General features: G+C 42.9%; 1 protein-coding gene across 1 annotated transcript in view; it reads right to left on the reverse strand.

Moving 5' to 3' along the window:
• AGPS (alkylglycerone phosphate synthase) overlaps nucleotides 1-17,143 on the reverse strand; it is a 732,223-nt gene that overhangs the window by 465,616 nt on the left and 249,464 nt on the right. The window contains exons 6-7 of the mRNA XM_078681513.1: nucleotides 798-869; nucleotides 272-351 (exon numbers count right to left, since the gene is read on the reverse strand). Of these exons, the coding sequence (XP_078537639.1) occupies nucleotides 272-351; nucleotides 798-869 (152 nt within the window). The remainder of the gene's footprint in view (nucleotides 1-271; nucleotides 352-797; nucleotides 870-17,143) is intronic.

A 17,143-nucleotide genomic window follows, 5' to 3' on the forward strand; every position in this document is an offset into this window, starting at 1 on the left:
GTCATGCTAAAAAAAAACTTCTAGTTCAGATGCTATGGTAATACACAGACTGCAGCTATCCTTCCTCCCTTAATAGAGAAGTAATGAGCATGGAAACATTCTCCTGCTTCTGCATTTAAAGTTCTGTACACCTATGGAGGACTTCACTTGGTGCAGCGTATCTGAGAACAGTTACAAAGCAATATGACCTAATGGGTAATATTAAATTGGTGAACAGTAATGGCATTCCTATAAACCTTTGTTAACGGGAGACTACTAATTTATAACCCACCATTTGAGAAGTGTCCAGTGAAACAATGGTTCTTCTCTCTTCTTCAGGGCACACCAAACCATTAGAGACACTGGTTCCTCCTGTTAAAAAAAAAATTAACAATCTGAACTTGCTGTTTCAAGTTGACTCACATTCCTACTTGCAGTTAGATTAGGATGTACTTTTCAATGTTTGTGATTTAGAAAACAAACACACCTAAATGATGTTACATTTAGAAGAGGAGCGCTATCTAGTTTAGTGCATTAATGTGAGGGGGTAGGAATTTCGAAGGACTCATTTGTCCCAAAAATGAAATTTGGAATAAAATCAAGCTTTCCTCGCAACAGGTCACAACATTAACTTCACACTTTACAGGAATATATCAAACTACAATTATCGGGGAAGTTGCAGGCCTAGAATGTATTTATTACATTTGTTTCAACTCACATTCTGCACATTTAAAATGCATTTGAGCCAAAGCACCAAGTCAGCAAGATATATCTAAAACAGCAAACCCAACGCAAACCAGAAGAAAATTGCCGCTTACCACCAAACGGTATCATACAGACATTATGTTTACAGGCCAGTTCCACGATTTTGCATACGTCTTCATGACAGCCTGTTGAAAAGGTAATAGAAAATTAAAAACAATGGCAAAATCATTTGTTGTATATCATGGCAACTATGGATAGTATTGTATTGAGATTTTTTTTTTACCGGATTTGATAAATACTCTTTCACACCTGTCAAAATGAAAGACTTCTTTAAGATTGATAAAAGATTAATGCATGGCAATTTTTTTCTTTTATAACGATAATTCTCCTATATTAGTTCTCCACTTCGTGGGCCCAGCGGTGTGGACATTTTCATCCATGGGAAGGACCTGGTAATCTTTGCAAAAAATGCAGCATTTTATAAGTGAAAGGTATGTTTGACTTTCAGACCTTTCCACCAGTTTTAAAGAATCAATGGAAATGGCGGTGCTTACGTGGATCCAAAGTGAGCTAGCACAATAGCATTTTTGGTTATCTGACTTGGTCTACTCTCTAGTGAGGCGCTCTGAGATGTGTGATAAGAATAACGTGATAACAAATAAGTAACCAGAGTTTTGATCTCAACTACAATAGTTGAGAGAATAGGTCCCATAAAGTAAAACACTAAACCTGGATTACAGCAAGACTACTAATGTTAAGACATAAGTATTTAATAAATGTGTACACATTACATTATGTTGCAGGTCAACTAATTTCTATGAAAATCTTCTTTCAAGTGTCACCATTGTGACTTCCTCATCTACTGGCCCATGCACCCAAAAGGGCAGGCTTTCGGTCTTATTGTGCAACAAAAACACAATACTAGCAAAAATCAACAAGCATTAAATGTTACTTGTAATGGCCGTCATGCTACCCTCTAGTGAAAAAAGGAAGGTAGCAGTGGAACTGATGTTAAAGGAACAACTGATATGACAATTGGACACATTTGTAGTTGGACACATTCTGAATCTTCTGGTAAGTTTCCTGGCCATTCAGCAAAGAACCGAATAGTTATACTCGGTGTAAGTATTCCAATTGCATTTCTATTGCTAATGACTGCGTACATCTTGCCTAAGTAACTTGAAAGTATTTAACCTTGATCACACAGCGACAATTCATCCCTTCCTCAGACCGTATTTGAATATTTACTTTGACACATGTTACATAGCCAAAGGAACGCTTACCTTTCACTTTGTACTCTACTAGCCATCACTTTGAGTAAGCACAGCATTATTTGTACAGGACTTCATAATTGCATTGTACAGAGTCACATATGGTTAGCCTTTTCAGCTTTTAATTGACCCCTATTTTAGAATTGACGCACAGCAGCTTTCCATACATCTTGTACTGATGATCACAAAGTGTTATGAGGATTGAAACGTCAACTAATTAAAGGGAAGACCAGACTGTGAAAGTTCATGAGATACTATCCCTTAATTGAATCCGTGTCATGTGTGACCACCACAAGCACTAAGAACATGGAAAGTAACTAATATTTCTTTTTAGCAGACCATCTTTTAAAACCGTACAGTAACTTGAATACACTTGTTTCTTGACATCCATTTATCTGAATATTTCAATGAAGAATATTTTTGTCAATTGTTTAATACACAAATCTGCCCCAACTTCGAAGATCATTTTAGCTGTATTTCATTGCGAAAGGAAGAAATTCAAAATCAATACAGGCTAAATGCCAACAACATTTAGAAGCAATGAAGCTTGTGGCCAGACAGGAGACCACAAAAGGAAATTACCATATAATACATTTAACCGCATGCGCGCTAGCGGTTTTCCCGCTGTGCGCTGCGTTTTTTTAAAAGCCGCGTTACATGACAGGCTCAGCTCGTCATGAGCGTATGAGCGTCGTAACTCATGACGAGCTGAGCTCGTCATGAGCGCCGAAGGGGTTAAAAGGAAATTACAACGGTAAAGTGTTGTCCTAGAGCCAATAATTTCTATCAAAAGAAGCCTCATGTTACCTGTAAAAGCACACAGATAACATTTTCTCCAGATGGAAATCGGATACCCACAGAATACATACATTAAGTGCCAGGAAGGCACTTATTTTTCGGTGATTCACAAATGCATGTTTAAGCAGGTGTTCAGAGAAGTCAATGTCATGTTAACCAGATCAAATTACACAAAAGTCTTCCTTAATGATTTCTGACAAACTATATTCCAATACCTGAAGATTAACACTGGGAGCAGTGTATAAAAGATATTCTAAATCTTTAAGCGTACCTAGAAAGCACAGAGTAGGCTTTGAAACCTTATCGCATATGCAAAGACAACGGAGAGAGAGATTGAGGGAAATGAGCTAGCTCGTTACCACTGCACTACACCATTAATCACTACACCATTAATCCCTTATCAAGTCACTACTTCCACACTTTCCTTGGAGAGACTTTTATGACAGCCAGGGTATTGAATACTTCAGCATACAAACAGATACTCTTATTCAGATTCTACGGATATTATGCTATGCAGATTAACAAATGTAGATTAAGATGCACTTTTACATCACCCATGTGGTAACAACAGTATATACAAAAGGCTACATGTGGAGGAAAGTCCACAAGCCCCTCCTTCTCGGGACAAGGGAGAAGATGTCCCTAAACAGCTGAAAAGGGTTGAAAAGAGGAGCTGACCCACAAAGAAAGCCATAAATAACTGTTCTTCAAAGAGAATACGAGCAATTGACCCAGTTTGTGAAAAACAGGAGATGAACATACAGTCTTTGATCTGACCAAATAATACAAAGTTCACAGGAGCTCTCTAATTTTCCTTCTAGTGAATTGAGTTAACATGTTTCTGGTTAATTATTAGCTGTGAATAGGATCAATATTAGCACCCTCCTTAATCCCTTCTGAAAACGTTGTCAGTGCCTCCCCCAAATCTTCCATGCATGTGAAAATAGTATGCTTTCTCTGCATTTGGATCTTTTTGACACAAGCATGCAGACAAGGAATATCTACTTTTTAGCTTGTTCACTCACTATGGCTTTGCTTAATTGCAGATCACTGCCTTGTCACGCTGTGGAAATACACTCCCTCCTTTTGGACCACTGTCTGGATGCGTTATTCTTGACAGAAACGTGGCTGACTGCGTGTTCTGGTCCTGACATTGTCAATGCTCTCCCGCCGGGATATCTCATTTTCCATCTTGATAGGCCGGATGGGAGAGGGGGTGGAGTGGCCATTGTGTATAGAGACACATTTGTATGCAAGGCTGTAGACTGCGGTATTCGTAATACTGAAAGCTGTCACTTTTCCCTCGGTATATCTTCTTCCGTCTCCATCTCTGGCCTCCTTGTGTATCGGCCTCCTGCTACGCTGAGGAATTTTGTTGACTCTCTTATTGAGGCCATTATTCCATTAGCTGCTGCCTCGAGTAATTTTGTACTTCTTGGGGATTTTAATCTTCATTTTGATGACCCCAACGATGCAGTAGCAAGAGATTTACTGAGCTCGCTTGGTGCGCTTGATCTTCATCTCGCTCACTCGGGAGCTACTCATAACAGAGGTCATCAGCTTGATGCTGTTCTTGCTAATACTATCAACCTGCAAGCCCTCCAGATGTTGGCCCTTCCCTGGACGGATCACCATCTTATTCCGTTCAGCTGGTTGTTGAGGAACCGGAGAGATCCCGTACCTGGACAATATACTGTGGAACGACTCTGGTCGAAGCTGCCGGTGGACAGCTGGGGGGAAGAGCTAGCTATAACTTGCCCCGATCCTGTAGATGACCCTAACATTGCTGATCAACACCTGGGAGAATGGCTCACGAACTCTCTCGATTTACTGATTCCTAAAAAAAGGAGGCTTATCAGGGAGAGAAGAATTGGCTCTGCCCTCTGGTATACCCCGGAACTTAGGAGTTGCAGAACTTCTTGCAAAAGGCTTGAACGTGCCTGGAGGAGAGAGCAGACGGAAGAAAGCCGGGCTAACTATAAAAGAGAGATGAGGAAATACAAAAGTGCATTGAAGGATGCGAAAAAGAACTTCTTTAGTGATAGGATTGAGAGGGCAAGTAATTCTCCTAGAGAATCGTTTAAAATTTTTAAAGAACTTTTGAAAGCCCCGGTCCCGCCAGTCGTGCATATTAATCCTAAAGACAAATGTGAGGAACTGGCCAGTTTCTTCCACTCTAAAATAGATAAAATACTATCCTCTCTGCCCGCTATGCCTCAAATCTCTGAGCCGGCTGCTAGCCCAACAAGTTGTTTGACCGAACTTGTTTCTTTTGGCCCCTTCTCGGAAGAGGAGGTTACAAAGGTCTTGTTGGAGATGAAGAGTGGATCGCCGAGTGATCCAGTGCCTATGAAACATCTCAAACTGGTGGCTAACACTCTGGCAACTCCGCTGACCGACCTCATCAATCTTTCTCTCTCTCATGGCATAGTGCCACAGAGATGGAAAAGGGCAGTGGTAAAAGCCTTATTGAAAAAACCAGGTTTGGACCCCTCCAACTTGACCAACTTCAGGCCAATTTCGCTTTTGCCGGGGTTCTCTAAAATCGCCGAGAAGCTGGTTAACCGCCAGCTTTCCTACCATCTTGAGTCCAACCGCCTGTTGGGAGACTCCCAGACTGGATTCCGTCCCGGCCAGGGAACAGACACAGCCCTGCTGGCGGTAGTGGAGGAAGCAAGGAGCACTCTTGATACAGGAGGATCAGTGGCAGTGATCCTCCTGGACTTGAGTGCTGCCTTTGACACCGTGAGTCATCAGGTGCTCCTCCAACGCCTGTCAGAGGTAGGTGTCTCAGGGACGGCTCTGAAATGGTTGGGATCTTTTCTTTCTAACCGTTTCTACCAAGTCTGGGAAGGGGCAGAGCAGTCTTCCCTATTCCCTCTTCAATGTGGAGTCCCGCAGGGCTCATCGTTGAGCCCTACCTTATTTAATACATACATGACTCCACTTGAAAGAGTGGTAGCCCCTTCGGGGTTGAAGATCATCAGCTATGCTGATGATACTCAGCTGGTGGTTGGCCTCACTCAGCTGGCGGAACAACCTAATGTGCTACATGACTGTCTGGCCAACGTTTACCGTTGGATGTCCAACTCTGCTCTAAAGCTTAATGGAGGAAAGACCGAGCTGATGCTCCTGGGTAACTCCAGTCCCTCCATTATTGCTAGCTGTTGGCCCCGGTCTCTTGGCGATCCACCATCCCCCAAGAAGGAGATCAAGTCCTTGGGAGTATGGTTGGAGGAAGATCTGTCTTTTAGGACCCACGCAAGGAAGACAGCGGGGGTCTGCTTCGGTCTACTGAAGTCAGCCCGAAAGGTGCTACCACTGCTTCCGGATCCAGCTAAGAAGCTTTTGATACGTGGTTTAATCCTATCGAGGCTCGACTACGGGAATGCCCTGTTTCTCGGCGCCCCCGAAGCGACCTTTAAAACCCTCCAACAGGTGCAAAACGCAGCTGCCAGAGTCTTGATGGATATCCCCAGAAGGCAGTCTGCCACCCCGGCCCTCAAAGCGCTTCACTGGCTCCCTGTGAAGGAGCGGGTGAAATTTAAGGCGCTGTGCACGGCCCATAAAATTCTACATGGCAAAGGCCCCCCCATTCTTTTTAATATGGCCCGTCCTTATAAACCCCCACGCCTTCTGCGCTCGGACCAAAAACATCTGCTGCAATCAGCGAGAGTCAGGAGAGCTCGCACTGGGGGCAGGCGTTTCTCGGTGCAGGTGGCAAATTTGTGGAATTCTTTGCCCCTTGAGATTCGCTCAGAGCCCAAGATCCTACTTTTTAGGAAACTTCTTAAAACCTATTTGTTTCCACAGTAGTGATTTTTTTTTGAGTCTCCCCTTCGTTGGTCTGTCGCGCCGGGATGCCCCCGGGTAAGCTGAGCGCGTTATAAGTTTCATATTATTATTATTATTATTATTACCCGAAACAAGCCTGTAGTGTTGTAGGTTATAACTAGTACTCTGAACAAAATCAATACGGGCTAAATGCCCACGATCTTTAGAAGCAATGGAGCTTTGTTGCCAGACTACATTGATCAAACTGATGGGTCTGTCTTTCATCTATATGTTTACAGACAAAAGGGCCCCAAACATTAGCTTCAAGAATGAGATCAGCTCATATCTTGTAATGTATGAATGAATTAATGAACCGGTTATTGTCCAGTTAATTAAAACCTTAAAAAGAACACAGCCAGTCTATGCCATACAGGATATAAAAAGTTAAAATACAATATTTGCAGAAACATGGCCAACAATTTACAAACATAATAAAAAAAGTAGAAACATTGAGCTCCACCGAATAAGGATGTTGCTTAAAGTACTGGAGGTAAAGTGCAAAGTGCAGCAGAACTCAATGCCTTAATTTGGCAGGAACAAGTGTTGTTACCTCGGACCAAGTTAGATGCCACAATTATCGTCATAATGTTTCCTGCACTTTAAGATCATGCACCACTAAGCAGTATATGAGGTGCTTGATAAGAGGTGCAAATTTAGAATAGAAGAATAACATAAGCAAGAGTAAATGCCTAGTATTGGCAAAAACAAGTGAGATTACCTCAAACCTAATTAGGTGCCGCAGTTGCAGTCATAATATGTTAATGCGCGTTGAGATCAATACTGAAATTGAGAACAGTAAATAAGGTACTTACCAAGGTGCAAGTTAGCAGCAAAATTGTAATCGAAAAGCAGCAGGCCCGAAGGTTAAAATGTGATGGAGAAGGTGCAAGTCTGCAAAACAGTGAACAGGGTAAGAAGAGCAACGCCTCAAAATGGACAGGTTCAATGGAAAAATGCAAAGAGCAAAGAAGACTAAGTGGCAGCAAGCCAGAATATTAAGGTGTGACAGACTAATATGGAAACAACTTTGCAGGGCCACATGATTAGGTGGCAATCCGTTTTTAAATTCAGCTTCCGAATTGGTGGTATTATCAGCCGTGCCTAGTTTCGCTTCACCAGCTTGAAAAATTTGACAATTTTAACATTTTGCGTGGTGTTCTCTGGGTTCAATCCTGCAATTACAGCCTGGCGGTAGGTTCGAACCCTACGACAGTTAAAGCCTCTTCAAAGTAGGTCTTTCCTTTGCGGTAGCAAGGAAAAGTAAATACACCAAATCTGAATGATAGTTTCCTTGCTCTGATTACAAAGTCAGCCCATTTATTCTTTTTCTATGGTATTCCACCACACCGGAGTGTGACCCCGCAGATTCCATTCCTCCAGTCTGAGTGCTACAAACATGGACTTTAGCCACCTCGGGTAACTATAAATGATATGTTGCTGCTGTTTTCGCAGTATGTAGGAATTAATTACTGTCCAGGAGTGGGAGTGCCAACCCAGAACAGCCATATCATCTAGCCCTCACAAGTTTCTTGCAGTAATTGTTGCCAATTTTTTAATGCAGAATAAAGAGGATTTTAACCCCGTGCCTCTTTAAGCAAAAGTTGGCTTAGCTTATCTTAGTAGCGATTATAGGTAGGTAGGTAGAAGCGGGTCCCGAGCCATTTAGGTCTCACCTTGAGGGGCAAGTCTGAGTCTATGGCAGAAATTTGGAAAGGAACTGCTCCTGGCCCAGGTCTGCTTGCTGAGATTGGATTCAAGCCTTACTTGAGCAGGCAACACTCTTTGGCAGGTGGAATATTGCTTTATAGATTCTAGTAATGTTCTTGTCTAGCAGAATCGCCTCTTTACCCAGAGTGATTTCAGTCCCATAAGTTAGTGTGGATAATACCTTGCAATTCATCATCTGGAGCAAAGACTCTAGGCTCAAATCCAATAGCTGTTGCCTTTGGTATTCAGGATATTCTTGTGAGCATTGAAAGTGTCTTCGCTATTGAGATCGATACCCACAAATTTGTAATCTGCGCTTTGCGAAGTCCACTCCCCATTTAAGTGCCACTTTCCCCGTTCTGTGATTTTCTCTCCGAAGATGACAATCTTGGATTTGGTGTTATTTATTTCAAGAGTGGTCTTGCCGATGCAGAAGTGTAGAATTGCTAGTTATCGCTGAAGACCGATGTTGGTTTGGTTTAACAGCACAAGTTCACCTGCATATAGAAGATATATCATGTGTTGGCCTCCCAAATTTGAGGGATGGCAGTTGACATCATCTAGGGCCTCAGACATGTCGGCGATGTACAGATTGAATCGTACAGGCACTAGCACACATCCCTGTTTCCGCCTCATGTTTGTGGGGCTCTTCCATGGGATGCATGTGCCATCCCCCAGCTTTGTCCGCACACATGTATTTGAGTACAGCTGCTCAATAGGTTTGATGGGAGGCCCGGACCAGCAATCTGTGCCACGAGGCATCTCTAGGGATGCATACAAAAGTGGCTTTAAAATCAATAAAACACAAATAAAGCACACAGCTGCTCCTGATTACCTAATGGGCAATCAAGGCCAGCTCTATTACATTTGTAGAGGTGAGGCAGTTATCTTTAAAGCAACATTGGTTTCTGGGGACAATCTGTCCTTCATTTGCCCATGCTTTTAGATCATCAAGCAGAAGGCTTGCATGGAGTTTGCCATCTTTGTCTATAAGCGCTATGAGGCGGTGATGGCTGGGATCCGATTTTAAACCGCCCTTAAGGATAAGTTGGATAATCGACCGTCTCTGTGTTTTTGGAATCGTATTTGATGCTAGATAGTGTCAATACAACGGGGACAATACTGCGGACCAGAACAAGGTGTCTGCTGTGAACAGAGTTGACAGGAGGCCGTTCGGACAGGTCTTTCCTCATTCTCACCAATTTGAGTCTGGAAATTAGCTCTGTGAATGCAAGGTCTATTTCAGGGTTCGTTAAGTTTTCTTTTATATCTGATATATTGATGTGATTGCATAGGCAATGGTGCAACAGATTTTATAGACTTCTGAGAGTTGATTATTGAGAAGTGCAGCGTCAATTGGGAATTTCAGGCTGATTCAGATATGTTTGCGTTGGTACCTTTCGCCTCCGATTGATATTTGATTGCACATCGACCAGAATAGTTTTGAGTTCCTCATCTTGCTCGCGTATAGGAGACAGGCCCAAAAGTCATCGTTCTTTTTAGACTTAGACAGTCAGATTGACCTTCTAAACATTTCCCTTGATATTTTTGCGTTTAATTTCGCCGTCCGGAAAGAGGAGTTTTTTTTATAAAATTGCACATATTGCGATTCACATCTCTTTTCAGGGTTTTCTGATTTCTAGTTAGTTTGAGTTTGGCATTACACTCTGATGTTTTTATGCAGCCGCGATACATGGGTTGGAATTTTCTCATTATTTGGTCCGTACGAAGGCCCAATTGTGCAACAGGAGCTGTGTTTGTTTACACATTTGCTCTTTGTTGCGTTTTAATCCAAGTTGTCACCTCCATATTTTCCTTACGTCTTATTTCAGTCTTTAAAGATTTTGAGTCTACAGTATACACCAATTTGTTGGCACAAATGTACAGTTGGGTTTGCTGTGGTCCATGGTCACAATTGAGGCGGTCTGCAAGAGTAAAGCTGGTAATATTCCTTTAAAAGGCAGCAGAGTGAAGTCAATATATGAAATAGACTTTTCAGTTGCATACGTCTAGAATGGGGGGTGGGGGACAGGGGTCCCAGAGGGGGGTGGGAGGGGGAAGAAGAGTGCCCCTCAAATCGACGAGATAAGAATGGGTCAGAGGTTTTATTCCAGCGACTTTTTGCAGGCATTTTTCGTATTGTAATGACACAAAGTAAGTTCAATTTGTTGTTTTCTCTGCCCTTGGTACCACTAAACAGATTTCTGTTGAAGTCTCCTGTTAGAAGGGTATCGATTAGCGGGTATTTTATTTTTAGATCCGATCAGATATTCACTAACTTTTTTAGCTTTGCCCTCTTCTCTGTTGCATTAGGATTTATCTAAACCTTTATGATCAAGAGATTGACATTATCCTAAAAGAATGGCGTGCTGCGTTTCAATGCTTGACCCCGTGATTCCTTCAAGATATCCTCAATCATGACCTGCAGAGATATGGAGATATAAATTGTTAAGCCACTCATTGGGCATACAAAGCGGCAGACATGAATTGCTGGTTTTGGGGCTCAGTGTAGCCCGTCAACGAAGCAGTTGATTGTGCCCAAGTTTCCTGAAGAATTAAAATTTCAAAACTGCTCTAGTATTCCAAGATATTTGGATCTTCAAGTTTTTGCACGAGTCCATGGATATTCCATGAACATATTTCTAGCTGTGGATCATGAACATGGTGCTTGCCGATGCTCACTTCAGATGGCCAGGAACGTTTTTTAGACAGCAGGGTGGCTGGCAGCCAATTCCAGTTCTTATATTGGCTAATCAGGTCAATTACAATCTCTAAAAGACTTTGTATTGCCTGAGCATATTTTAGAATCGAGTGCGTGGGATGTTTAAGCTGGTTGTTAAGCACATCTGGATATCCTTTCATCACGTCTTCTTTTAGTCTAATCCTCCAGTCCTTTAGTAGTGTTGTTTTTGTCAAGAGAGCATGCAACAATGAGTGAGAGGCAAAAAGTACAAAAGTGGGTTACTTCTAACACTTGATTCCCACTGGGTTAAAGGAATTCAATTGACAGGACATCAGAAGAGTTGATGTACTTCAAGTCTGGAATGGACTGTAGTAACAAAATTATGTTCCCCCCTATTTAGGATATCATGGGGCCCCCTGGTTTGGTATTCGGGATCCAAATCAGCTTATTGCGTTCAACGATTTGAAACGAGTACACTGCAATGTTGCTAGGACTTAGGTCAGCGATAGAAAAGGGGTGCGATGTAGTGGCATTTAAGTAGCTTGTATCCCAGTGACCTCCATCAGGTGCCATAGCCAGTCCTGCCTCGGAGTTATTAGTGGTTGGGGTCTGCTCAATGTGAACGTGGCCCCTATCAGATTTTTCATTAATAGTTTGCTTAAGTTCCCGGGCCGCGTTAATAAAGGTGAGACCTGGTGCTTGCCTTCTGGGAAACTAGTGTTCCCTTGTGCACGCCCGGCAGCTGACGTGGCACCGTAGCAATATGAGATGGAATGCGGGGCGTCCTCAGTGAAGCTCTGAACAGCTAATTGATGGAGCATGCCTTGCACCAGTGCAGATTCATTTATGGTCTCAATTACATCTGAAGATATTCTTATGACGAGGAATTTGGACTTATCTTGTTGACGTTTTTTCAACACTGGATACACCTTCCACCTTCCCCTGATTTGTTGGCACTGAAGCTTTGTGTAGTTGGTTACGTTACGTTGGTTTGGTGACACACTTGCTCAGCCTCACCATTCTTTGATAGTTTAGGGGTGGACCATGTTGAAGGTAGCTGGCGCGGATGACAGTTCTGGAATTTCTGCGCAAAATGGGTCCTCATTCTTGCTGAACAAATTCTTGCTGTCTGATGACTTGTTGGCCCCATGCTCGGCAGGTTTCTGCACTGTGTTGTCACTATCCTTGTTCTCATCTTGTTGTGCTTCTACTTTTTGATTCACAAGCTCTGTTGTTGGGTGGGCCTTTGCTTTGGTTGGTGGTGCAGTGATGATAGCAGCTAAATTTGATTTGAGGTCTGAATCGTTTTAGATTTTCTGGTACTTTGTATTGGTTACTAGCATCCTGTTCCTTCCTGACCTTATCGTTGCTCCTCTTGCTGCTTTGCTCCTTTGTGGTCTATCTTGTAACTTTGTCCAACTACCAATTGCCAGCACCCCGATGCCAGTGTCTGCGTAGTTTAGGGTCTTCGCTGGGGGGCAGAGTTGAGGCCGGAATAACTGTGAGCTATGCAACCAGCTAAACTCGGCAAATGCTGAATGACTGATTTGTAGGCAAGTGGTTTGAGGGAGCCACAGGGAAAGCGGTATAGGCGCTCTACCCTGGTCCACAATCTGCACCCTGGTCTAGCGGGGTGAGCTACATAAGCAGAGGCTATTGAATGTCTTACCAGCCTTACCGCAGCTGTGTTAATCTTTGGAATGGCGACACTTTAGTTCGATGAGCAGACAAAGCTCGTCTAGCTGGTACAGGTGCCGATGCCGGGCTTATGCTGACTGGCACTTAAGTTGGTTATAGAGATTTTCCACCCTCCCAGCCTCGCCACCTCTCCTGGGGTCTCTTGATTTCCTCCTCCTGCTGTGGCAGTGGTGTTGGCGGCAGGTCACACTCCCAGCTCAGTAGGAAGACAGTTGTGCACCTCCTCAATCTACTAAGGTAAGCAGGAGCATGGCAAAATTAAAACTTAAGAATTACTCCGGCCTCAACTAGGACTGTAGCATCCACTCAGAGACATGACGCTGAGGCTTCAGAGAATTACTTAGGCGTCCCTATCAGATTTAGATAGTAATAAGAAAGTACAGTCCGGTTTACCCAGATTACACATGATAACTGTGCCGAGATTTGTTCAGGTATTGAATTACCCTGATACTGACACTATGTCGCCGAGATGAAGGGCATCTGAACGAGGTCCTCCCTGATGTGAAATGCAGGGACAAGTGACGATTACATAGGTCTCCGATAAACATCAGGCTCACTCAGACAAAACTTCAAATTAGTCATGTTTCAAATAACGATGTCTAGCCCACATATATGGGAGATGCCAAAGTTGCTAAGGATAACATATCTCAAATACATTTGTCATGTTCAAATAAGTCCAAAATATCTAGCCAGGGTCCTCAATGTATAAGATATCCAAGCCTATTTCATCCAGATGCTGAAGAGCATTAGAGAAATACCCACGTTCAGCCCAACCAGATGTGAGAAGCTGAGAATGTGGAGAATTATTCAGACCTCAGGTGTCACTATCAGATGCAACCAGATGTGAGATCACAAAAGATGGCTGAGAATGATTCAGGCCTCTGTCAGGTTCAGCAAGGAGTAGGGTACATCACTAGTCTAACCAAATGTAAGATGTTAAATCTGTTGAGAATTGCTCAGACTTCACATACCTGGACAGGCACAAGCAAGAAAACCAAAATGATGGTCAAGTTCATAAAGTTTTAGAAGCCCTGGGCTGGAAGACCATGTTTATTTCATCAGAAAGCAGGATACCCTACCCAGGTCTTGCTACATTAGAGATGACGACATGCCTAGAAATTCCTTCGTTCACAGATACTCTTGCTAGCTCCACTCCACACAATGACTGCTGGATGCTAAGGTCGACATTAGAGGGCTTCCTTTACATGATTCTGGGCTGCACAGACATAACCCGAACGACACAGACAAGCACAAGCTGAGCAGGACTCTATGCCACGATCAAGGAAGGGGGACAAATATGTGCATTTAATTCAGCTTATGAGAGTATTATAGCAGATACTTCGGTAGTTCAGAAGGGACATTAAAAATATAAGTGAAGAAAGGAAACACACAAGCAGCCCAGAAACACAAATAATTATTAGATATGGCTGGGTACGGTGTCTGCATTGGAGCCAGAGGTGAAGCGTTGAGCAGTGGGGTTTGTATGGTATCATGAGTGACATAATTTGGTAGAAAGTGGAACATAGAGTTTTTCATCAGGTGTAGTACCTTGCTAGTTGTGTGTTTTTTTCGGTGTTGTGTGCGGAGATGTGTGGTGAGTTCAGTCTTCTTTGGAGTCAGATGGTATAATGTGGAGTTGTTTGATTTGGTCTGAAATTAAGTGGTCATGCTCTGAGGTTTGGAGAGATACAAAGTGCTTATATATTATTTTGGAGATGACTTCTGGGCTACTGGGACTGAGGCTTGTGGGGAACATCCTTTACGACGCGGATGTTACCACGCGCTACCATTACGACGCGTCTCTTACAACGCAAGTCGTAACCACGACTTGCGCTGGAGGGCGCTCAAGGACAAGGAATAGTTAATTTACTATTCCAACACCTTCCCTACTATCCACGGGGACTGGTGTTGGAATAGTAAATTAAACTATTCCTAAGTCCGCACCGGGTAAGTCGTGGTGACGACTTGCGTTGTAAAACACGAGTTGTAACGGTACGCACGGTAATAGCCCGCGTCGTACGGTCATACATCCAGGCTTGTTAATAATGTGAAAGGGTGTGATGTGGGAGGGTGACGTAGTGGGTTAAGGTGTTCAATGGTGAAATCAGAAGTGGTAATGGCTAGGGGAACAGAAAAGGCTTAGTTGGATGTGATTAGTGTGGGGTGCAGTCGTCATTGTGCAGTGTGTACTGAGCCATGTAGTATGATGTGATGTGATATGCCTGGCTATTACATGTTTTGTATTTGATTCTGGAGTGATAGGGTTTGTTGGGTTGTTTTGGGGGTTGAAGAGTGAGAGGAAAGTGTGAAGAAACCTGGCGGGAGGATCCTATTTGAAATGTTGACTTTGTTTGGTTTGTGCGAGTCAGAGACAGTACGGTATCATGCAGATGAGTCTTCTTCCATTAGGGCAGGCGAATGATAATGGTAAGGGGACAGAAAAATGAAAGAAGCGGAAGGGAAAAAGGCAGGAGGAAGGAAAAGGAGTAGAGAAAGGAAGGTGAAGGAGGAAGACAGTCGGAAACGAAGAGGGGAAGGGGTGAGTAGACGTAAAAGGAGAGGCTGGAAGATGAGAAAGAGAAGAGAAGGTTGGGAGGGGATTAAAGTGGGAACAGCTAAAGGGAGAGAAAAAAGAGGGTGGTGGCAAGAAGACAAGGAAGGTGAGAGGTGAATAGAGAAAGAAAGGAGGGAAGAAAGAGCAGTGAGTGAAAGCGAACAGGATAGGAGAAGAAAAGGAGGGAGGGTCTGTAAACAAGATACAAGTTAGTTGTTAACATTACTAGCAAGGCTCCCAAGAATACCACAAACGAATAGAACATGGAGTACAAAACAAAGGAGGAGAGAGAAAGAAGGTTTTCCTGGAGTGTAATGTAGAGCAAAGCCCTTGTCTTTAGACTAAAGCAATCTCATATCCTTTTGAGGAGGCTTCCTTAGGGAACATCTTGCCATCCGTGGACGCCGACTGTTGCAAAGCCTGTAGTCACAGAAGGCGCAACTCTATAATAAACAGACCAGCTATGGCGCAGAATCAAAAAAAGCACCTTGAAGAAAAAGAGACAATCAATCGGAGTGTCTTGCTTTGCCTAACTGAAGCACAGGACTTCCGTAAATTGATGATGGAAAAGTACTAAATGCAAGCTTAGCCACCTTTTATCTTTCTGCTGGGAAGCGGGGCTGCGCTATCTGTTTAAATTGTACAGCCCAATTAGTTTTACGAGAACTTACTTTTAATTAGATCACCGGTACTAAATAGTTAATAGCAGCACATATTTTTTAATCTTTATCCAGCCTTGGGGTTGATCTTTTATGAGGCGGCGCGGCTTCAGACACCGCGGCGTGTTCGTGTAATGGCGGCTCGGTGCTAATTACCTCCAGTTGTGCTCAGTACGCACCGCTTGCCAGCTGCGCCGCCTTCCCATGCAGAGGGTTTTACGCGGCAGACGCAGTGTGTTCCAACACGGCCACCGTATTCCCAAAATACGGCATTAAGCACAGGTAACGCCAGGGGTGACGAGAACGACTGATACAAGGCTGTTGTGATCCAAAAGTCTGAATACTGAAAAGGTTGTCTGAGAAAGAATGAACCGTATAACAAAAATTTAAGGAAACGTCCAATAAAGGCAAATAAAAGCTATCGGTTTAGTATCAGATGTGCCCCTGTAAAATATAACGACAAATGGCAATCTATAACTTATTACCCACTATGTAGTGAGAAGGGCATTAATTTCAAGAACAAATAATTTTAAAAATGTATTTTCAAAAATGATATAATCACAGAAACACAAAGCTCTAAAGCGCTCTGATATCTGTAAGGATCCTGTTCGCGCTAAATAAAACTCTGAAAATAAATAAAAATAAATATTCATTGTGCTTCCCTGTGACTGGGCCAATCAAAAAGGACGATTGTTCCAGCCTCCCTATTCACGTGGTATAAACGAATATTTAAAATGCACAGGAAATACGCTTTTGGGGAAAAAGCATGGTACGCTAGTTCAAATAAAAGCTTTCGAATCACTTAAAATGAGACAGAACAGGCTATTTTATTTAATGATCTAAGTGTTTGTGATATTCTGGGCAGGGGTGTTATTTTTCTCATGTTTGCAAAGTTCGCATTGCTTTCTCGTGCTGCTACTTTATTCACATTTGTGAAATGATACTTTTTCTTACAACTACTAATAGAGTTGGACTCACTCCGGCAAAAGAGAAGCAGGTAACAAGCCAACTCTACACCAAGGGAATGAATATTTTTTGCAATGAGAAATGAAAGCCTTAGAAAATGGCGTACCAGAGGGTCCACTGCAGCATCTTTTTTTTTTTTTATTTAGATTTTTTTTTTTTTATTGGCATACAAAAGAAGGCCGTACAAAAATATATATATACAGATGTGCGTACAATGATGGCGGTCTTGTCTATGAACAGTCCATTCGAGAGTTCGTTCTCCCTCCACTGGGAGAGGAAAGAGAGAGGA

This window comes from Lissotriton helveticus, chromosome 3_1 (assembly GCF_964261635.1).
Source record: "Lissotriton helveticus chromosome 3_1, aLisHel1.1, whole genome shotgun sequence".
NCBI lineage: Eukaryota > Metazoa > Chordata > Amphibia > Caudata > Salamandridae > Lissotriton > Lissotriton helveticus.